At 35.5% G+C, this 23,932-nt stretch overlaps 1 protein-coding gene across 2 annotated transcripts in view; it reads right to left on the bottom strand.

Moving 5' to 3' along the window:
• Positions 1-23,603, bottom strand: part of LOC150110435 (angiotensin-converting enzyme-like) — a 64,556-nt gene extending 40,953 nt beyond the window's left edge. The window contains exons 1-5 of one of the 2 annotated variants that reach the window (XM_090399310.1): positions 23,237-23,595; positions 15,745-15,900; positions 8,521-8,623; positions 4,218-4,361; positions 1,251-1,442 (exon numbers count right to left, since the gene is read on the bottom strand). In XM_090399310.1, coding sequence (XP_090255436.1) covers positions 1,251-1,442; positions 4,218-4,361; positions 8,521-8,623; positions 15,745-15,900; positions 23,237-23,518 — 877 coding nt within the window. In that variant the 5' untranslated portion in view covers positions 23,519-23,595. Of the gene's footprint in view, positions 1-1,250; positions 1,443-4,217; positions 4,362-8,520; positions 8,624-15,744; positions 15,901-23,236 lie in introns of both variants that reach the window. The other variant, XM_090399319.1, reaches the window with a different exon arrangement.
• Positions 23,604-23,932: the final 329 nt, after the last annotated feature.

Consider the following 23,932-nt stretch of genomic DNA (forward strand, 5'->3'; position numbering starts at 1 on the left):
ACAACCACATCGTAGCTATGTAAAATTTCGATGCATCCAAATATATATACCGCGCACTCTTTATGATATCTAAGTAAATTATCCTCAATCAAAAAAAAAAAAAAAAACATATTGCACAAATGTTATGCAACTTAGAATAAATAGTGTTGGATACGACACTCTGGTTATGTGGATAAGAGGATGACTGCTGTAGAGATATCAAAAACGTGGTATGCGGAGGAGCAGAATACAGGTGAAACCAGGTGACTAGTGGTGTGTCACAAGGTTCAGTGCTAGGACCACTGCTTTAATTTGTGCATAAATGATATAGGAAATAACCTGAAAGGAAATGTTGAGATGTTTGCTGATGACGCAAAATTAGAAAGAGTATTAGTGAATCAAGGCGATGCGGAGAGCTTGCAGAATGATTTAAATAGGCTCCGGTATGGACAGAAGATAATGGTATTGGTTTAGTGCGGAGAAATGTAATGTTATGTATCTTGGGATAAATCGATTACAAGCAGTGCAGCACATTGATGGAACTGTACTCCCGGAAATAGATGAAGCTAGTAATTTAGGGGCGGTGGTAGACAGAGTTGAAATATACAAGACATATTGCTCAGGTTGCTCATAAGATTACTTGGCCATCGAAGAACACACTGAAAAATAGAGATAAGGAACTTGTCATACCCCTCTATAAGGAGTTGATACGACCACATCTGGATTACTGTGCTCAGGTTTGGTTTCCTGGGTTTCTTGAGGATGTGGAACGTTCCATATGAAGATAAATTTAGGGTGTGTGGACTACAGAAGTTGGTTGATGGGAGAAAAAGTGGTGTTAGGAGAGAAAATAAGTTAATTAAAGGGTTTTATAGGATTGATGTAGGGGAAAATGTTTCAGCACTTCGCTAGAGGGGACAGAGCAAGAGGTCAGCCTCGAAAGTTGAGTAAAAATGTGGTTAGTAGGGGCATCTGTACTAGATTTTTTATTTGGAGAGCTGTGAATGAATGGATTTCGCTGCCAGAGGCAGCTGTTACGCTTTTTCTGTTAATGGGTTCAATGAAAGGTATGATAGGTTGTGTAGATAGTATGGGCTTCCTGCTATGAATCTCCGGACTCCATAAGGGTGCCCGTAAAACAATAAGAATAATAATTATTATTATCATTAATAATAAGTAATCTAAGAAACAATTCTCCATTCAATTCATGAGGTCATATCTTTAACTGACTGTATTGAAACTGTCAAAATAGGAAATCAATGGCCACTTACCAAGAATGTGTGCAGGAATTGGCCCATCTGATTTAATTTTGTCGCTTCCATAAAAGTTAATTAACTTTCGTCGAACATAAGCGTGGATCTGCAAATAGAGAGGGCGTATCTGCCTCCATAAATTTTCAAGGTCACTGAGGAAGGTAGTACTCTCATAAAAATCTCTCTGCATGCTTCCCATATCAGGAAAACCTTAACAAACGAGGAGGCAAAAGAGTTTAGATAAAACATGGATACACATCCGAACACCATCTCTCTCTCTCTCTCTCTCTCTCTCTCTCTCTGCAATGTGTGTGTGTGTGTGTCAGATTCAGTGTTGCAGCATACAGTTTTTCTATTAGTTCGTTTTAAGCTCTCATGAGTTTGCACAATACATGAAAATATATATTAGAGTGCTTCAAAAGTAGCAAATTTTAAAGGTCTTGAATTTCGTTATGTGCCACCTGATCATTACTTCGCAATAATAAAAAAAAATTAAAATTTGAAACATAGTATATTTAGAGTATTGGTCGGAAAGATCTGGGTTCGATTCCCGTCTATGACATGAGGAACCATTGTTTTCTTTCAATTAAATGTAAGTTAGCTGGTCTCGTACGGAGGTAGAGGGTTTTTATCACCGGAAACTCTGGTTTTTCGTCCCTAAGAACAGGCAAACCGGCCCATGAACACACACACACGGATTTACAGCCATGAATACTTAACACAACATGCGGAAGAGATAGGATCCTCACCACATCGTTACGCCCGTAGTCAACCATGAGTCACAGCATGGCAATCAACCACCTAGATAGCAGACGACACATGAATGAGATGGTAATATATTTTATTTTATTTTATTTTATTTTTATTTAATTGGTAATTTTAACATTTATTTTTTTCAAACGAACATCAACTTCAGTTATAGAGTAAATGACAAAATGAAACTTTATCATTCAAACAGATCATATACATTTTACAAATTCTTAAATTAACTCGTTTTGTTGTTGTTGTTTTAGCAGCGTTGCTTTCTTGGAGTCGGGTACTGCTTCATTAGTCACTTACGACCATCAAATTAAACCGTGTTTGGTCTTCATCGTTGGTGGTGAGTCGGTTGTATTCGTATCACGGCCACACCTCTTTCTCCTAATTCTTTGACAAATGACATCGAATAGTCTTTTTTTTCCTGGAACGATTCGTCTTCATTCCAGTCGGCATCATCCTTGTTCAGGAAATCAGTGGAAAGTCCTATGAGAGAGAAGAACTGCAAAGTATTTGATGTCACGAAGCCTTTCAGTTGCATAGAAACGATTACGGTTGGGTCTACACTATCAGGTAGAGTTCGTTTAATTGGACTTATTTTTTTATTAGTCACTTACGACCATCAAATTAAATCGTGTTTGGTCTTCATCGTTGGTGGTGAGTCGGTTGTATTCGTATCACGGCCACACCTCTTTCTCCTAATTCTTTGACAAATGACATCGAATAGTCTTTTTTTTCCTGGAACGATTCGTCTTCATTCCAGTCGGCATCATCCTTTTTCAGAAAATCAGTGGAAAGTCCTATGAGAGAGAAGAACTGCAAAGTATTTGATGTCACGAAGCCTTTCAGTTGCATAGAAACGATTACGGTTGGGTCTACACTATCAGGTAGAGTTCGTTTAATTGGACTACCTTCTCCGGACTTCTTCAAAGCATTGACACTTTTTTTTTTGCTTCGTCTCAAAAGAAACTTTGTCATCGAAGATAGCAAATGCGATCAATATATTCTATTGGAATTTTTGAAGTGTGAATTTATGATTGCTTTATTTAATTACTTCCTTTTGCAGGTAAATGTAACCCTCATCCCTAGGAACTGCAGGTCATTCCTAGGAATGGGCGTTACAGGATATAAAGCTTCGAACTGGGATTTCACATAGAACCTAACGATTAATATGTAGATGTTCAACATTCCTTCCTGCTACTCGCATCCGAATTTTTCACCCTGTTCTTGCTCATTTCAAGATTTTTCCATTCTCTCTAAATACGTCTTCCACTTTGTCCACATGTGCTTTTCAACTTCGTAAGTATTCTTGACTTTTCTCAGATCGCCAAAACGTCCTGGGCGTGGAGTGGGGCGCTTCCCTTTTTTATTTGTTTAAGTACTTTTTTTATAATAAAAAAAAAAGACATGACTTCTTTTGTGAAAAGGAGTTTTGATTAGGAAATCAGTGGCTGACAACTGTCCAATAAGCTATGTTTTATGTTATAGTCAATCACAGTAACACTGTGACTGACTATAACATCAAACATAAACAATAACATTTGTCTTTTAGTTCCTTTTCTCCGATAATGTTTAAGGATTTGTCGCCATGAATCCTATAAAAGTGTAAATATTTTGGCTGAATGCAGTGATTTGAGCTTTCTTGGGGACGTAGTGCATTTCCTTTCCAAATTTTGTCATTTATCTACATTTATTGTTTCCCTCTCTTGCTCAGAGTGGCGGATCCACGCTTCACCATTAGTAATGATGGCTATTAAGACGTATTTCTCTTACTGTATTGTTTATTTAAAGCGATATCGTGAAAAATTACCCGATTTAAAATTTTTGTCTATGTTCTTCTGGGAGTTCTTTGAGAACCGGCCTTTCACATTCTTCCTAAAAGTGGAGTCCGTCATAAAAAAACTTCGCAGGTAGAAAATTGGTATGTTACTCATTAACACTTCCCACCTTTCATCGAGAATAATGTAAGCTTTTCAATAAGCTCATCTAGTTCATAAGGAAGGAAGAAAGCCTGATCATTGTTCGTCAATGACAGTTGTCTTTGATGAATTCTGCACCTTTCACATTTGGAACTCCCAAAGAAGTTACCACTCAGACTTAGAATTTTTCAATAACTTATAAGAACATTAATATTAATTGCTACATTAATTTCAGTGTGTGGTATAATGATTTATTAAATATTTATAGCCAGCTGGAGGAATTTACATCATTCTTCTAGTTAAAGCTTACCATTTAGTTTAGCTGCTTCATTACTAAGTTGAATGAACTCTAAGTATTTATCACGATATGTCCGGCCTGTCGCATTTCTCCAACCACTCCAGAAATATTCTAATTCATTATAGTCGCTGGAATTTTCAAATACTTTCATAATTTCTGTAAAGAGAAATAGAACCAGTAATAGTTTCACGCAGTTAATAAATTAATAGACTGACAATTTAAACAAATGATTTTACGATTGGCTGAATCTAAATACCATATACTTGAACATGAACTATTAAGTCACAACAGTTCATCCTGCAGTTTGATAACAGTTATCTTTAATCACATATATTTTTGATATGCGGTGATTAATTAGTATACCAAACTTTTTTGTATTAGTCAAATACGATCAATTAATCAATAAATCAAACTCTTCATTTCCAATGTCTGGACTCGTTGGAATAGCAGATAAAATATTTCCACTTTGCCAATGACTATAGGCAAAATCTCGCTATACATCACGACAGCTCCTTTATATAAAAACTAGATTGAAAATTTTAATCGCTAATTAATACCGACGATGTTGTTAACTAGGGGTCAGAATTTTTCCTAAAAAAAAAATGGATTTTTTTAAATTTTTTTTGTGTTTCATTTACCTTCTTACAATTATGAATGACACGTTTTGAGTGAGCGAACACTTGATAAATCATACATATCACTTCTTATTTATCTCTGTCACGGTCATGTAGTTTTTACTACCTGAAAGTTGAGTTTTTCGTCGGATAAACACACGAAAATCGTCAGTAGAACCAACATCATCTCAAACAATAATATACTGTGTTTGGGTTAGGGATCACGAGATGGGGTAATTGTCTGTCTCTCGTCACTGGATGCTGCTCATAATTAGTAATCGCCTTGGGTAAGCTGTCTTTGATTGGCTACTGGTAGTAGATAAGGCTAAAACGACCTAGTCTAGTCCCTATAGGGAAAAAATGTGTTATTATATATTTTTTTAATTTTATATATTACTTATAATTAATTAATTATTGCTTATTTAATTACCTTTATATATATATATATATATATATATATAAATATATATATATAAATATATATATATTTATATATATATCTATATATATATATATATATATATATATATATAAATATATATATATTTATATATATATATATATATATATATATATATATATATATATATATATATATATGTCTCATGACTTTCAAAATTCGCCATGTATAATATTGTATAATTTATTTTTTTTTTTTATTACGTGACACCTCCATGGAGTCCAAAGACTCATTGAGGGATGGAATCAGCTCTACAACTCTGTTTCCACCACTCACTGAATCCACCAACTACAACGAACCGCAACTATACCAATGCCATCTACTGCCCATCACCACCACCACCACTACTTTCACAGACAATCACAAACATTAATGCCCACTGCGGGATTCGAACCCGCAGCCTTTTGGCTGCAGAGCAGATACGCTGACCACTCGGCCAACCAAGAAAGTTAGTTGGCCAACCACTCGGCCAACTAACTTTCTTAAATCCCACTTTTAAGAAAGACCAGGTTTAAGAACAGCTTTATCAACAGATATATTTCGATGTCATTCTGGATGTTATATTCGTGTTGTGTTGTTGACAGACACACATTTATTCCAATGTGCATCCGAATTGCTATTTCATACTAAATTAAAGTGAGTAGATTTGTATGTTTAATTGTTCATTTGTTCAGTTATTTAATTATTATTTTGACAGGTTTTGGTTTTAAAAAATGTGCTGAACAAATAACCATCACGTAATTTATCTTTGTGTACCTCAGTGGATGTGGCGTTTGCACTCTACGGCGGTTTTAACTGCACGAAGTAAGATGGGTTCAAACCTAGTCGCCGACTAGAGGAACATTTTCTATTCCTGTTTTCGACCCGTTCTCGAGTTAGTCGATCTCTGGCACGGGAAAGCGCATTTTTTTCTCCCGGAAACTCAAAAAAATCGACCGTCGAACAAACACTATTTTCATACATTAAAAATATGGTATTAGGGTCAGGGACCATGAGATGGCGACACTTGTTAGACGTCTCCTCACTGCGTCTCGATTAAATGACTGATAACCTTTGGCCAGCTATCTCTGATTGATGTGGAGATCGATTTGCCCACTGTCTCCAAAAGTTAGATTGGACTAAAACAGCCTCGCTTACTCCCTATACGAGAATAAAAGGCATTAGTTGATTTTTTGAGTTTGATTTTAACTTTTAGAATATACAAATTAGGATAATGGATGGACACAAAGAAATGTGATAATGCTACAAAAATAAAAGCATTCTCGATATAATATAGTCGATTATTGGCATGGAGATGTAACTAACATCACGAGCAACTCGGTGTGTGCAGATTAGAATATTTCTGATCATGTGGCTAATCTCTGACCATGTGGCTAATCTCTTAGCCACAGTATTCGTAGGGTTGGTAAGTGTGTATTCGTAGGGTTGGTATGTATCATGTATGATAGGTTTCATAGTTTTAGAGGGTTATGATTTATAAGCAAATAAACCAGCGGGATTAATTTGAGCAATCCGTATACAAAGTGGATTTTGAATGAGAACTACAAGGTTTCAAATTTTGTAACAAGTGTAAAAAGAAAATGAAGATAAGATTTTTATGGAATGAATATTAATAAATAATATGTGTTTATATAATATAAAATGCAATATTAATAAATAACTGAACAAAATAGAAATTCGTAAATACGTCAATATTCAACCAGTATCAATTTTATTTTTCGGTAACGTCATTAGCATTTTATTTCCATCAATATGTACATCATGAATAAATAATTCATCATAATTCATTATGAATATCACATCATGAATATGTACATCACGAAAAAAATAATTCATCATAATTCATTATATGCGATGCTGTTCAAAAGTTCATGGAATGACAGTAGGAAGGGAGCGATACAACTTCCACCTGTAATTAAATGCTGTTTGGTACTTCATATGAATCAGACTGTTAACTGTCCCGTTATTGCTTAGTGTGGTTTCATGTAAACAAGATTCAAATGATCAATTGTTTATTGTGTTCTGCATTTTAAAATGAGTGGCGTAAAGGAGTAAGGATTTTGAATAAAGTTTTGTTTTAAGCTCAGTAAAAGTGTTTAAGACCTCGTTGTCAGTGGTACACCAAGGGTATTTGCCGCTCGGGTGCAAACTTTTATCGGCCGCCCCTAATACTGCATTGTATAATCCAAATTAGATATTAGCTACATAAAATGCCGCCCTATCAATGTTGTCGCCCGGGTGCGGTGCACCCGCTGCTCCCTTGGGTTGGCGCGGCCCTGCTCGATGTAAACAATCATCATCCAAACAACGAATACCGTAATTCGTTTCTAGGCCAAATGAACAGTTAACAAGTGGTATTACTTAAGTGTCCTTAAATGCTTAAGGAAAGAGATTATCAATAAACAAGACAACAACAACAACAACAACAACAACAAAAGTTGCCGGGCAATACCCATGACCATACTGCGTTGTTCTATGCAATAAATTTTGACTAGGAATAATATGGCTGTCTTTCCACACCTTAAAATTACTTTTCAGACTTGGCTTCATTTCACATGACTTCTGGACTGTTCTTTCTACAAGTTAAAATTGCCACTCCAAACGAGATTTATGGACATCACATCGGCTCAGCTCAGACAGAATCGCAGGCAGAGGAAAGAATACTACCAGCCATGACATTTCTAGCAATGGAGAAATGCTCAATTCTGTGTGTCCGATGAATTTGAAACGAACGACAACATTCTGCAACCATATTAAGTTTATACGTTGATTTTTCACCAAGAAATTTTGTGCAGTATCCTGCGCGTTGAAAGTACAACTATGAAAAAAAATGCCCATAAAAACTTCAAAAACCTTTCATTTCGTTTATCTAAAGAATTTAACTTTAAAAAAGAAGAAAAAAGTGAATGTCCAAGAAGAACGATGGCTATTCTTCGTCTTTGACAGCAATATATATAAATACAGTACTTTGCTCTTTGATGGAACTGTCATTTCTAACGACAAGCGGAGAGAAAGGTTAAAGCGTCCAATGAATGAGCTCGAAGCGAGTGTGTTGCTTAATGGATTGACAATCGAAGTTCCTTATAATAAAACGAAAACAAATCAAAATGAAGATTCCACATAACCACAAAGAAAAGTTGCTATCATTTCCACTGAGATATGAGAAATAGAAATAGTACATATGCTACTGAGTAAGCAGAATTTATTGGATGTCTCAGAGAAATAAACGCGAATAACTTACCTGGTTCTAAAGACATGTCGCACTCTTCTCCATTTATTGGATGATAGGGGCATAATTTTGCTGTGCTATATACATCCTTCATATTTGCTTTTAGTTGATTCATCTAAAAAAAGGCAAAATATAAACGTTCTTCAAAATATAAAAATGTAATTATAATTATATTTTTGAATTTTCGAAAAATCTGCATCTTATTATTCATAAAAATTCCATTATATTAGAAACCAATTATTTAACTGTTGGTTGAGGTGGCGCTAGGATCGTCCTTAGTGCGAATGCTGTATGCCTGTTGCTAAAATAAGTCATTATTTTTTTAGTAGATATTGGCATTATTGTTAAATATAATTGGTGATATTTTGATATTATTTTTTTTTACTGTGTTGTATAGTCTTGACTATTATCAAGCGATATTCTTTCAAAAACGTTGTTCGCTATGGCACCGGACAAGAAAAATGGCGACCAAGACATCGATGTTGACATCGATATCAAAAGTGCTGGATTTAGTGCGATGTACCGTGTGTTTAATGTATTCGTTGCCGAGAGTGGATGATTTGTGGTATTAGACCGAAAAGGGGAAAGAATACTTGTTCGAAATGTTTCGTAAGCGAGTGTAAGAAGTGTGGGTCGTGTCGGAAGCAAAAGAATGAAGTGACTGATATTATGGATGGAAGGCAGGATTGTCAAAGTGTTGGGGGATAATGTAGCGGAAGGAGTGAATGATAGTGCAAGACATGAATGAGAGTTTGAAGGAAGTGGTAGAAAGTAGTAATGTGGATGATAAGATGCCAGCGGGGAAAGAAATTGCACGCTTACGCTGGCTCCTTCACAGGACAAACTTGAGCTCGAGCAACTGGAGAAACGATTAGTATGTGGTACAGAAGGATGGAGAATGAAAGAAATAGTGAATGGGAAAAGCATAAAAGTGAGAGAAAATGGGAGAAAAGAGAAAATATTGTATGGGGATTCGATGTTAAGAGATGAGAAAGTGACGAAAGGATGTTTTCCAGGTGTGAAGATAAAGGATGTTATTGAAGCTTAAAATTTTATGAAGAAAGAAGCGAACGAGTTACTTATTTTGGCAGACACAAGTGATTTGAAAGATGAGAAATATGAATGAAGATCAAGAAGGTAAAGATTGTGAGTCTGCTGCTTCGGTATGATAGGAGAGAACTGAGAATGGCCATGATTGTCAATGGGAAGATTGGACAGGAGGAATGATGTGCACTTTATAGATGTACAGAGTGAATTTGATGGATGTAAGGAGCTTTATATATTCTTAAATGATTTTGGAGTTACATGATTGAAGAAAGTTGTTCAGTGAGAGTTTGGAAGTGCAAAACCAGGAAAATTAGGGGAGGAGGCAATCAAGCATGTAGCTAGCCATGGGACAAATGAATATGAGTGCAGGAAGGACTGTGCTGAAACAGCTGACCCTGGGAAAGATCATTGCGTGCAGGAATGATTGTGAGGAGCTGGGTGCGGTTTCCCAGATTTCGAACTCTGGACCCAATGGGATGATCAAATGCGTGAAATATCAAAAAATTAAGGAGAGGAGTTTTGGGCGTTGATCAGCTCAACTTGACAAAAAATGGTTGGGATAGAATATAACTGATACTCTATTTTCAGAGATGATACAGGATAAACAATATATCAGGAGGAGGAGGAGGAGGAGGAGGAGGAGGAGGAGGAGGAGGAGGAGGAGGGATATTATTAATGATAGCTGAAGAACTTCAACCAACAAAAATAGAAGTTAAGGAAGATTGAACATCTGATGAAAATGGTTCAATTGAAGCTGTTTACATCTATGTCTATAATATGCTAGGATTTCACCAGACAGATCTTTACCGGATCAAATTTCACGCAAGAGGAGTTTGCTCCCGAATCTGTTTTTCTAACATGTCCCATACATTCTCAATGGGGTTCATATTCGTTTGTGCTGGCCGGGGAAGATGGTAAAAGTCGCTGTCATGCTCGATTAATCACTGCTGACCAATTCTTGTACGATGGACAGCAGCATTGTAATACATTAAACAACATCACATGCTGGATAAAAGCTTAACATTGCAGGATGGACTTGATTGGCAAGAATATTCAGATATTCTTTGGAGGATACCCAACCTTCCAGCAATATCAGGGGGACCCGTTCTGTTCCAACAGAACGGGTGGTACCACACCATGGTACCACCTCCAGAACCTTCAGTTGTGCTTACAAGGTAGGCCAGGGTAATTGCTTCATGGGGATACCACCAAACTTTCTGCCTACTGTCCGTACAGAACAAGATGTGCTATGACACGTCGGACCACATGACTTTTTTCCAGTGTCCAGTTACCGTGTTCCTGACACTGCTGTAGGTGAATTTTCTGGTTCTTCGAAGAAATCAGTGGTTTTCGTATAGGCAAGAGATTGCCAACACTGATCCCCTTCAATTCCCTGCGAATACTTCTGTGAGATACTGGTCGGGAACAGCTTTTCTTAGATGCTTCGGTCAATTGCTGCACACAAGAAGTTCTGTTTGTCCGTACAAGCCTTCTCAGATGACGGCGATCTTGTTCCTGACACACTATATTAAAACCACAGTTACACCTCTTAGACAAGCAATGTAGATTCATTTTCTCCTGATTTAAACATCAAGGTTATCTCACCTTTTGAGCAACCACTTAGCTCTGCTGTTTTAAAAATCCTGGCTTCAGCTAGATGGGCACCCACAATAAGCCCTTTATCGAACTCCGAAAGATCCTTTGTTTTTCCCATTGTGATCAACACTATTGACATCACTGATCTGCGGCATTCTTAAATAGTTGCCTAGAACAAGTAGTGACTCACGTGACTAAGTATTTTGTATATACACTGCGTAAGTGAGTTTATGTACATCTGCATAAAGGTGTATAATTCAGTGGCCGGTATGTGTATCTCCCTTATATAGCTGTTTTCAAATTTAATCTGGTGGGAAAAGATTATTAGTCCAAAGGCTGTTCGTCTTATATCACAAGCATATATCAAATGTATTATGTTTATGGATCAGTTTTTTGGCATTTTGCAGAAAACGAAATTATTGCTGTCTTTGTCATTTAATTTCGCTTGAAAAACTCGGAAAATAGAATTTACAACCGAGTCATACATGGTAAAAGTAGAGAAGCTTGAAGGATTTCCATAGTGATGGAAAGGACGTTTTTTTTTTTTTTCTTCTGGATTTCAGCTTGAAAGTGTAAGTCATATATGTTGTCCATATTCGAAACTGAATAGAAGTAGAAAATGTAACAGAAGAAGACTGATAATAAAATGCTTATAAATGCAAGAAAGCCCAACATATTCCAAGATTCGAAAATATTTTATTAAAATGTGTCAATATTTAACGCTGTTGTATCCTACTATTGTATTACAGAAAATACACATCAGTAAGGTAATTGGAACTGAATATATTTGCGACATTTATTTATTTAAGTGAGGTTTCAAATATGATACACTACTTTACAATAAACATTTAATAAAAATTGAAGATGATTTTGAGAGATGCAATTCATAGTTCATAGATATGAATGGTTGAACGCGTACGTGTTCAAGTCTTTAATGGTTTGACTTCATGCAAACAACTATTAAAATGATTTCTCAACATCCTCCAGGACTAGGTAAAAATCGCTAGCAGCCTATAGGCTGAACACCATATACTAAAGGATTTATCCGTATACTTTTTGCTCCAATTCGTGCCATACCTTTAAGCTCGGTGATTGTTTACAATATACTGGATTTATTCTTGCTTGTGAGGTACAATTCCCACGTGAATGTTGCGTATTAGCCTTTCCTTTTAAATAAACTTTCAAGTACAATAAGATCACAATTAACCTATCTAGAAAAATATATACAAATCCGCATCTAATCAAGTCTGACAAGGTACATTATTAGTTTAAAAATGAAACGGATGAAGGTATCTGGTACTACTTGTTGTGACATCTTGTAAAATTTCTATGGTAAGTCTGAGTTTTACTGTTAGAAGTAACTTAAGAAAATGTTTAATTTTATTGGTGGTGGTCGTTGTTTGTGGTGGATGTAAAAGAGGATAGAAATACCTTAGTTCATTATAGTGCATTGTACTTCACATACTGAATCAAATAAGAAATGAACGTCAAGTAATAAGACCCACAGTAAACAGCATTTTCAATTAATTAAATATATATTAATAATTTTTTGGGAAAGAAATAAACATTTTACAACCTTATTTTATGAGGCCAGTAAATGATTCACTCGACGGTTAAAGATGACATTTCGATTTGTGCTATTAGAAGCTATTGCAAATATTCAATTAGGAGATAATGATCAGTGACTATTGATTATTGGTTGATTAAAAAAAAAAAAGAACGAAAGAAAGATCAATTACCATGAATGCCGATAATTAGTTATTACTACAGTTACGATATGTTTTACGTCAACTTATTCGAGTACTATTTCGAGTTCCAAGATGAAAAAATATTAGCCACTTTATCATTGAAATGTATAGAAAACAAACTATACCTTTAATAAAATCCAAAAATCCTTTTGAATAAAAAAAAGGGGAAAAAAAAGTTAAAATGAAATTGTGTGAAGAAACAGCCGCAACTTAAATGCTTTTTTTGGGGGGTGGGGAGTAAAAAAGTGATGGTTTGTCTATTTTTCTACTTCACTATTACGTTATCATTTTTCAAAGAGTTGTATTTTTTGTACTTCATATAGCAATGTATAAATCAGTAACAGTTAATAATAATAATCCCAAATAGTTTGAGTTTGATTAAACGTCATACAAGTCCAGTTGGAATCGTTTTGATGCTGGGCTCTAATTTGCTAAAAAGCAATATTAAAAATTAAATATTCTATACATTCTTTTTATTAAAATAAGGACCAAAGGCTTCATTCAGTTCAGCGATGCAAAAATTATAAAAATCAAGTGGATGTTAGATCCAGAATTATTTCAATGCCGAATGTAGAAACTATGAAAGTTTCGTAAAAATAAGTTGACCACAGAGCTTACGAGAATACGCCCGCTGGCATGTTTGAGTTGCCCTGGCGCGGACCACCTTAGAAAATATTTTTTATTGGAAATATCTTTTATATCACGCTGCCCAGGCGTCCATATATTTGCTTTCTAATTTGGTCCATTTTTTAAGATTTCAATGTCCTTACAGCTGTTTCGAACTGGTTGGTTCTCTCTCCAGAGACCAGGCAGATACTTAAGTAAAGGCCTCTCTAAAATTTAGGCTATCCCCCGGACCACTCAATACGAGTAAGCGAAAGATCGTCCAACTCAGCGTTGGTTCCTTTCACTGACAGGCTCACCTTACCACTGAGCAGAACCGCTCATATTCCAGGTCTCCACACGCCGGAAACACTCCCCAGAGACTGAAAATGCTATCTCAAGGCAAATCCCTCCTAAATCTAACTCCCCCCCCCCCTCACCGGGAGTGAAAATTTTAAGTAAAGCCCCTCTCTAAAAATTAGCGCGATCCCGGACCACTGCCTACGAGTGACCTACAGATCGTCCAACTCAGCGTTGGTTCCACCCAGTGATAGGCTCACCCACCACTAAACAGAATCGCTCATATTCCTGGGAAAAGTACCCACCCACAAAGCCCCCCCACACACACACGGGCCACGCCGGAAAACACTTTCCCTGAAGATTCAAAATGCTCTCTGAAGGCAAACCTCCCCGAAATTCAAGCTCCCCCTCACCGGGAACCGGATTCGGAAGAAACCTGAGAGAGCAAAAACTATCTTTCAATACTAAGGAACTTGAAACGTCGGAGAGGTGTATTTTTTGTAAGCGAACTCTCGGTCGGTACGTAAAGTATTTACTAAAATAAGAGTCAAAAGAGTCAAAATAAGAGTGGGCAAGCGGGTTTTTCCTCCCGGAAACTAGGGTTTTTCGTCCCATAAACTCAAGAAAATCGACCGTAGAACCCACATTATTTCAGACATTAAATATATTGTGTTAGGGTTAGGGACCACGAGATGGCGGCACATTTGAGCCGTCTCTCTTCACTGAGTACCGCTTAATTAGTGATAGCCTTGGGCCATCTATCTCTGATTTGTACCAGTGGAGATTGAACTGCCCACTCAGTCTCCAAAAGTTAGATAGGGCTAAATGGCCTCGCCTACTCCCGTATACGGGAATAAAAAGTCGTTAGCTTATTTATAATAATTATAAGAATCAAAAGGCTTCAGTTCGGCGATGCAAAAATTATAAAAATCAAATGGAGATTACATCCATCATTATTTCAAAGCCGAATATAGAGACTGTGAAAGTTTTGTAAAAAATAATTATTTCGTAAATTATAAAAAAAAAAAAAAATCAGCTAACGCCTTTTTATTCCCGTATATACGGGAGTAGGCGAGGCCATTTAGCCCTATCTAACTTTTGGAGACTGAGTGGGCAGTTCAATCTCCACTGGTACCCAATCAGAGACAGATGGCCCAAGGCTATCACTAATTAAGCGGTACGCAGTGAAGAGAGATGGCTCAAATGTGCCGCCATCTCGTGGTCTCTAACCCTAACACAATATATTTAATGTCTGAAATAATGTGGGTTCTACGGTCGATTTTCTTGAGTTTACAGGACGAAAAACCCGAGTTTCCGGGAGGAAAAACCTGCTTGCCCGTGCCAGAGATCGACTAACTCGGGAACCGGTCGAAAAAAGGCTTAGAAAAATTTCCTCTAGTCGCCGACTAGACTCGAAACCAAGACTTCCTTCGTGCGGCCTAGCGCGGTGGTGTGCAAACGCCACATCCACTGAGCTACACAGGCTCCTCGTAAATTATAATTATAGTTTAATTATATTTATAATAAATAATTATAGTTTCGTAAATAGTTTTGCGAAACTTTCATAGTTTCTGCATTCGGATTTGAAATAATGCTGGATCTAATCTATTTGATTTTTATAATTCTATGCATTCTTTATACTTTTACAAAAAAAAAAAAAAAAATCAAAGAAATATTTCTTGCTTGCTTTCTTTCAACAAAATCTTATAAAATATTACCAAAATTTATTTGATTTTTATTTTATTATTTATTTATTTATTTTTGGCTTCGATGAAATTGACTTATGGCCAACCCAAAAGCAACGCGTGGGTGAAAAGTGTCATTGGATTTATCTAAGTACTTATTTCCTGCATGATATGCACACCACCACCACCACTACTACTACTACTGTGCTGTCGCTGCTACTTATATACTATTAACAGAAATGTCGCAAATAACTTGCCTTATTTAATTTATCTTCAGGTAGAGCCGCATTTCCTAAAATGGAGAGAAATTTAAACCACCGACGAATACGTGGAGAAAATTTCGACCAATCAAATGAAGTTATATTTTTCCAGGTTTCTTTCTGGAACTCCGCGAGAATGAGCTTCTCTTTCAGCTATATATATATTAAAAATAAAAATAAAATAAAAAATCTAAATTTTATTGACACATACAATATATATATATATATATATATAAATAATTATATATACCTGGGAAAGGAGTGTCCTGGGTTCGATTCTCGTCGATGACGTGAGGAGCTTAGAATCTTTTTCAGACATAGCCAAGTTAGATGGTCTTCGGCGTAAACTGCAAGATTTTTCTCCCCAGTTTATCTGGGGGTTTTCATTTCTCAAGTAACCAAACCGGCCTTGAGAACTCAACACTTCTACAGACAGGACAAACCGGGAGGCATAGGGCCAACCACCTTATTCTCTATAACGGTTGCTGTTATAAGGAATAGAAACCTTCGACACAGTAAAGGTAAAAGAGGGAAAGATTAAGATTGAAAGAAAGTTTCAGATATCGAATCAGAGAAACAATGAATGTAGACTCATCTACAGAAAAGGTATTAAGCAAAGATTTCATGACTTCACAATGGGAATACAGTAGCTTGAGAAAAAAAAAAAAAAAAAAAATACTGGTTACGGAGACTTGCAACCAGTAAGCATAATTATAAAATAAAGAGGGTTTTATTTGGCCGTAAATACAAAGATAATGAAATCTGTTAGTTTAGCCACTAATACCTGTAGCTTCTTCTGGATTAAAATACTTAAAAATAAATGCCATAAAGGCAAGCATGAACTATAAAATTACTGAAAAACAAACTATGTAGGAACCGTTACAATATATATGCCGAACAAAACAACGTGGAACATGGGAGGCGGCACGAGCAATTTCCAAATATCTCACCCTTTGATTAATCCTTTGTTCCTATTAAGTGTGCCCAGGACCATCGCCAGATTAGATCGCGCTCTGAGGCAAACAATTAAATATCGTCCCTGATGGATTATAAGTCAAAAATATAAGAAAATCTCCAATTGCTATTTTATTTTTTATTACAAGAGAAGCATTAATGCAAAACGATTACATAATAATATTAATTCAATGTTTGCTCTATGGGGATATCGCACATTAAAACTATTTATAAGCTCTTCTAAATTTAAATTATAAGCTATGTCCGCCTCTATCGATATAGTTGCTAGACCAACCAAGTTTCTTGGGTCGTTGCTGTTCGCAAATATTTTTTTAATCAGTTTAGACTTGGAAAACTTCTTTCCGCACTTGCTGCGCTAACAGGAATTATTAGCGTAGGGACGGCGCCTACCGCAATATGGCTGAACGAGCGCCCTTATTAAGCCGCGCCGTGAATACTAAGTACTAAGTGCTTTATGAATATATGACCATTGCGAGCAGTAAAGTTGTTTTCTATGTAAGGCCTGAAGCTCTTATTCCGTTCAGTGTTTCAGTGTGTGTGTGTGTGTGTGTGTGTGTGTGTGTGTGTGTGTGTGTGTGTGTGTGTGTGTGTGTGTGTGTGTGTGTGTGTGTGTGTGTGTGTGTGTGTGTGTGTGTGTGTGTGTGTGTGTGTGTGTGTGTGTGTGTGAGGAAACGAAAACTCAGGTCCAGTTGTCTTCTTTGTTGTTACTGACGTCTCCAATGTGTTCTATCTGGTTATTTCAAAATTTCTACATATCTGGCCTAAGTAAGAAACACCACATGAGCATCGATGTCATGAGCTTTGAGCACTAGCGATCTTGAAGGAAATCTACCAATGTAAAATGGAAACTCAAGTCGTGTAGTGAATGTCAGGATTTTGATGTAGAGTAGGATTACAGAATAACAATTTGTGTTGTACCAATTTATGCGAATATCCGTTACCAACAAGCAGTTGGAGTAGAATGGATTTGCAATTTTCATTAACTTTTTCTTCATCTTTTGTGATAGAGACCGCCCCCCCCCCTTTTTTTTTCAGCATATGTACAATACCTAGTTATTGAACCAACTTACATTCCTAAAGAGGGACAATAATATTATCCCTAAGTTTTTATATTTCAAACAGCGTTTCCATTTAGAAGAGCTAAACATATTTATCGGAAAGCATCATTTATTTTGTTGCGCGATAGGTTATAATCCACTAGGTTCACTCTCAACCAAGTTGATTCTTTGTCTTCATTTACACTACATCTTAGTAAATTGCTTATATATGCCGACATATCTTTTTTAGACAACATGATCAACTCTTGACATTGACAACTCTCTTGACTCTTGACATTGTTAACATCCAGGAATGCGTTAGCAGAGCTAATCTCAGGTGGTATGGTCATTTAAACAGAATAGGCGAGGAAAGATTGGCAAAACAAGTGTTCTCTGCCAGGGTGGCAGGAAAACGAACCAGAGGAAGACCAAGATATAGGTGGATTGATACGGTACAAATTGCTTTAGATGACAGAAATATAAGATCTGATAATATTGGAGTCTTGACAAGTAACAGACTGATCTGGAGGAAAATTGTAGATAGGAAGTTAGTAATGATGTAAATTTTTCATGTAGTACTATCATATCCTGTACACCCCTTGAGGGTACATGGCAGGAATTTGATGATGATGATGATGATCAACTCTTCCTACGACAGCATTTCTTTATCTGCAAAGACAGACAAATCAATAAATTTAACCCTCTTTATGACAAAATGTTTGCTTCGACTGTCATCTTATCTGATGTAAAAGTATTAGTAAACATCTCCAAGTGTAACTTGACGAAAACTGAAACTAGTACATTTAAGAAAGGTTTTAAATTTGCAATCACGCTCAAATACATTCCTAAAGTAGATTTTATTTGTAACGTAAAAAACCCTTTACTCTCCCCCACAATCTGTTGCAAACACATCAGATTGAAATTCTCTTTTCATTTGGCCCTCCAAAAAGAAACATCAATACCTCAGAAAAAAAGAGTTCTGTATAATTTAAAGAAGAACAGGGAAATTATCATTATCAAAGCTGATAAAGATACTGCAACAGTCATCATGGATGCAGCTGACTACATGTCAAAATTTTCACTCTTGCTTTCATATTCTTCAATTTATGCTCCATTAGACCATGACCCTACTTGGACAAATGATGAAGAGATCAATAATATTTTTCGCAACATGCTTACTAATAGCATACACATCTTAAGAATAAGTTGAAATAAATTCCACTTTAATCCCTTTAATTACACGACTGTGTATATGGAGCACCTGAGGTACACAAGACAGGCTTTCATCTTAGGCCGATTGTGAACGGTATTAGTTCGCTTATATATCTTTTATTCAAACATCTTGCTAATCTACTAAAAAACCATATCAGACATATTGATTCTCAGAAAGAACTCCGAAGGCAGATTTTTGCATCTTTGTTCACCAATATTCCTGGAATTCCTGTTCCCTGCTGATACCACTCAACTTTTCAAACATTGTCTCCATTTTAATTATTTCAGATGGAATGAAGAAAAAAAATTTCAAACAGCTCTCCAGTTTTGCAATGAGCAGCCATCCCCCTATCTTTCCCATTTGCCGATTTATTTATGAAAAACTTTTTAAAATGTTTTCTCACGTCAACTAACTATAAATCTTCAATTTGCTGGACAATGCATAGATGCTATCTTTATCATCTGGAAATATAGCATTGCTGATTTACACAATTTCCTTTCGTCTATCTATTCATTCCACTAAAAAATAAAACTTACTTTGGAACCAGAAAGTCAAGGAAAATTACCCTTCTTAGATGTATTAATTATCAACAGCTATAAAAAGGGGTTTTTGTATAGTGTATATCGCAAACTGACTCATACATGTCATCACTTGCACTCATCTTCATTGCACTATGTGCCACAAAAACTAGGTGTTATAAATACGCTGAAATAAGTGTGGTTTCTATCACAAGAGACTAAAAAACTCATACAACACAAACTGTTATTCTTTAATCCTGCTTCACAGCAAAATCTTGACATTCACTACAGGACTTCAGTTTACATCGCTTACATTGATAGATTTTCTATCAAGATTGCGAGTCTCCTCAAAGCTCTTGACATCAGGATGGCTCTCAAGACCACAACCCCTTTCTACAAACATCATGGGGCCTATAATATTCCAATCTCTTGTTGTCTTCTTACATAGGTCAGACATAGAAATTTTGAAATAAGACAGAAAGAACACATTGAAGATGTGAACAACAACAGAGAATGCAACTCAAACCTGGCTTTTCATTTTACACACACACACACACACACACACACACACACACACACACACACACACACACACACACACACACACACACACACACACACACACACACACACACACACACACCACCACCACCACCACCACCACCACCACCACCACCACCATTGCGTGGAATAAGAGCTCCATGCATTACATAGAAAACAATTTTATTGCTGGCAACATAAAAGAATCAACTATGGTCAACAATCTCTTCAGGCACTTAATAGGAACAAAGGAGTAATCCTATGAGGTATTTGAAAAACTTCTTACAAGCTCTTTGCATATATCAGACTACAACTTTTCAGCCAATTATTTGCACACAGTGCGGAACAATAGCTAACTCGTTTCGTTTTTTAAGACAAATAAAATCCAATTCATTTTATAGGAAAAGAAAGATTATCCTCGTCAAGAAATTATTTATTTTATTTTGTTATGTATTTTTTGAAAATGAAATTAATTTAGATGATTCTTCAAGGTGTTATTTTATTTTTATGGAGACGGATGTTTTTCATATAATTTACTAATACCGTTCACAAAACAGCCATTATTATAACTACTGTACGATCAAAATTAAAACTTTTTCTGACTAAATTTGTAATTGAGATTCTCGAGGTTCAAACATGTTTAAAAGGAGGTATGAAATGTTTGCATACATCTGAACTTGCTTAACATCAAAGAATACAGTAACACATACTCGGCCTGTTCGGTTATTATTTGTACTCAAATATCTTTCAGTTTCTCGTTTCTTTAATTCTTCTCCTTATCAAGATTGAAAAACAAACAAAATCTGCTTTTGTAATGCGCGAGCGGCTCATTTGGAGTATTAACAACTGAAACACAACTTCACTTGCATAGTGAGAACTGCAATCTACATTTCCTTGGATGTGATATAAAGGACTAATTTTTTTTTTAAAAAAAATGGCATTTTGGAATGCTGTTAATTTAGAGAGAAACAAAAGATCATGGAACAGATTATTACTGCGATTTAAACTAATAAATCAGTCTTTTCAAAGAAAGACAAATATTTAGTAATGTACACACACTTAATATTAGTTGAAAATAACTGGCTCACTGTTATTTATATCTTGTAGCAAGAGCTTCCACAATTACAGCAAAATTTTGCGGTTGAAGGATAGCGAATCTTTACTTCCATTTTACATATCAAGTCGTCACACAGACACAGGATTTACAAATTGTTAACAAACCTCATCTAATTGATCAGGTGGGATTAATTCTGAGCTTCTTAGATCCCCATCTTTACTAATTGAATTTACTAACTCAAGGAATGAAGCATTCTTCTTTTAGAAATGGAAACAAAATTCTGTATTCATATTTTGAGAAGAATAATGGAATCTGCTAATGTCTTAAGGCAATTGTCTTCTTTAGACAAATGAAAGAAGTTTATTAGAACAAAGATCGGAACTTGTTTGGAAAAAAAGATTGGTCAGTGGAGGTTTTATGCTTGTTTTATGCAAACAAGAATGAAACCTCCGATGAATAATAGTCTCTTCTACACCTTTATACAACAATAAATGTGAAAGATAGTTTTGAATATACACCCCAGTTGATGGAAGTAATAACGTGCAAAGGCTACCGTTGGAATATTTGTTGAACTTTAACTGTAATTGCATTATGTCTGGGTATGTACGGAGGATTTTAAAACATTGGTACTTTCTGTGTTTATGAAATAGAAGGACAACGAAGAAACAAGAATTCAATAAAATATTTTTCTACTTATTATCGCTGCGATTCATCTTAGTCTTTGTATGATTTGATTCCTGAAATCATAAAGAGAAATTCGAACCTGGGTGCAGCCAAAAATAAGTTGGGACTTTATATTTGCAAGTGATTTACAAGGAATAATAAATCTGTCTAAAGTAAGATTCGACTTATTAAACCATTTTCCCTCCCTCGAGGAGTCCTTAGCCTCCTTAGAGGTGTCACGTAATAATGATAACAATTAATACATGGTAGATTAAGACTTACTTTAGGTACTACTCCTTATAGGCTTTTGTAGTCCAAAACGTGCTAAGTGTTCTTGGCTTTCATAATCTAATTTTTAATGATAAGTAGCTTGAGCCTCCATAAGCTGTCTGTACATTGAGTGTGTCTTCTGGCCTGTCTGCCTATATTTCATGATGAAAAACGAAGGAACTGGGAAACATAATCCTCCTGCCTCCATACGATATCGACTACCTTATGTTCAGTTGAAAACTTTTATAAAGAGGTTCTTCGCATCCTAGATTACATTCCAACTCGAACTTGATAGATTTACCTGACTTAAATTCGTGATTCTGTCAGACTAATTTTAGGGGGGTCAACAGTGTGTGGGAGGTGGTAATGGTGGGGTTATTGGGAGTATATTTATACACTAATACGAGCAACAAATTAATATTGAATTAATTCCTCACGTGTGGTGATAATCTAGAAGAGATAACAAGTCAAAATATTTCGACAGATTCTATTTATGGTTAGATACTAATAATTATGAAAATGAATTTTTTCATCTATTAAAATATCTATACTATCTATAAAATAGATAGTATAGGTATTTTATAGATGAAAAATTTATAAAAATCTATAAAAACATAAATATCTATAAAATCTGTAAATTCTCATTATGAACAGATTTGTAATTGATATTCAAGCCTAACATTGCCTAGAAATATTTTATTACTTCTGTCTAGAAGTTACAGAGCATGTATCCGGTGAACAATCGTCAATAGCCACATTCATCGAAATCTACTGCAGAACTCTTCCTCTTGACATTCTCTTTGCATTTATAGGTGAAGTAATGTGACACCCTTTACTGATATTTCAAAAAAGTTATAAAAGAAAGACAGAAAGCAAAACAAACAGCAAAAGATATTGCTAAGATTCTGTGAAGAGCGACAAACTACCTCGCGTTATGTGTCGCACTGTAAAATCCGAATGGTAAATTTCATTATTACATTTTTTGTTCGTTAAATGTCCTCTCTTACTGATCATCCTGATTTAGATGCGAAATGGAATATCATATATTTTTTCGCACCAGATTAATTGCTCCGGTAATATCTAGAGCGGAAATTATCTCAAAGGCTGTGCGATTGAATGATGGATGAAAACGGCACATTTTGCGGTGAAATTATTTGCTTAAAGAATAACGCAAACGTTCATCAGTTTTAAACAACAACAAACAAAGTATGCTTACCATTTTTTCTCTGTTTTCTTCTGTGAGGTTAGTTACATAGTTCCAGTTCATAACAGCCACCCTGTTACAGTACTTTGTAATCATTTTGTCATGGTAAGTGAGATATTCTTTTGCTTCTTCCTCGTCTGTATTTTTTTCTCTACGGCTTCTGTCGTTCGGTTCCAGTTGAGCCTCAGTTTTTACTTTTTCTACTAAAATGAAGAAAAGCAGTAGAAGAACGAAGTCGCCAGCTGGTCGGGATGACAGTCTCACAGCTTTCTTAAGTAAGAAATGTACCGTCATTGCTCTTAGCGTATGTCGCTCTTCCTTTTGACAAGGCAGACGGTTGAATGAGAAAATTTCAGACGCTTCTGTTTAGTCGTCAGTGCAGATGTTAGTTTTTCGAGTAAGACGATATCCTCTCTTTCTCATATCTGCTGCTACCTTTTAATGTCTTCTATCCTATCTTCTATCCGTATGACATCTATATAAATGAAAGTGACATTTATATAAATGTGGCATTTATATATATATATATATATATATATATATATATATATATATATATATATATATATATATATATATATATATATATATATATATATATATATATATATATATATATATATATATATAAATGTATATATATATATATATATATATATATAAAAATGTGTGTATATATATATATATATATATATATATATATATATA

This window comes from Typopeltis vanoorti, chromosome 1 (assembly GCF_054136105.1).
Source record: "Typopeltis vanoorti isolate ZY-2024b chromosome 1, IOZ_Tvanoo_1.0, whole genome shotgun sequence".
NCBI classification, from domain to species: domain Eukaryota; kingdom Metazoa; phylum Arthropoda; class Arachnida; order Uropygi; family Thelyphonidae; genus Typopeltis; species Typopeltis vanoorti.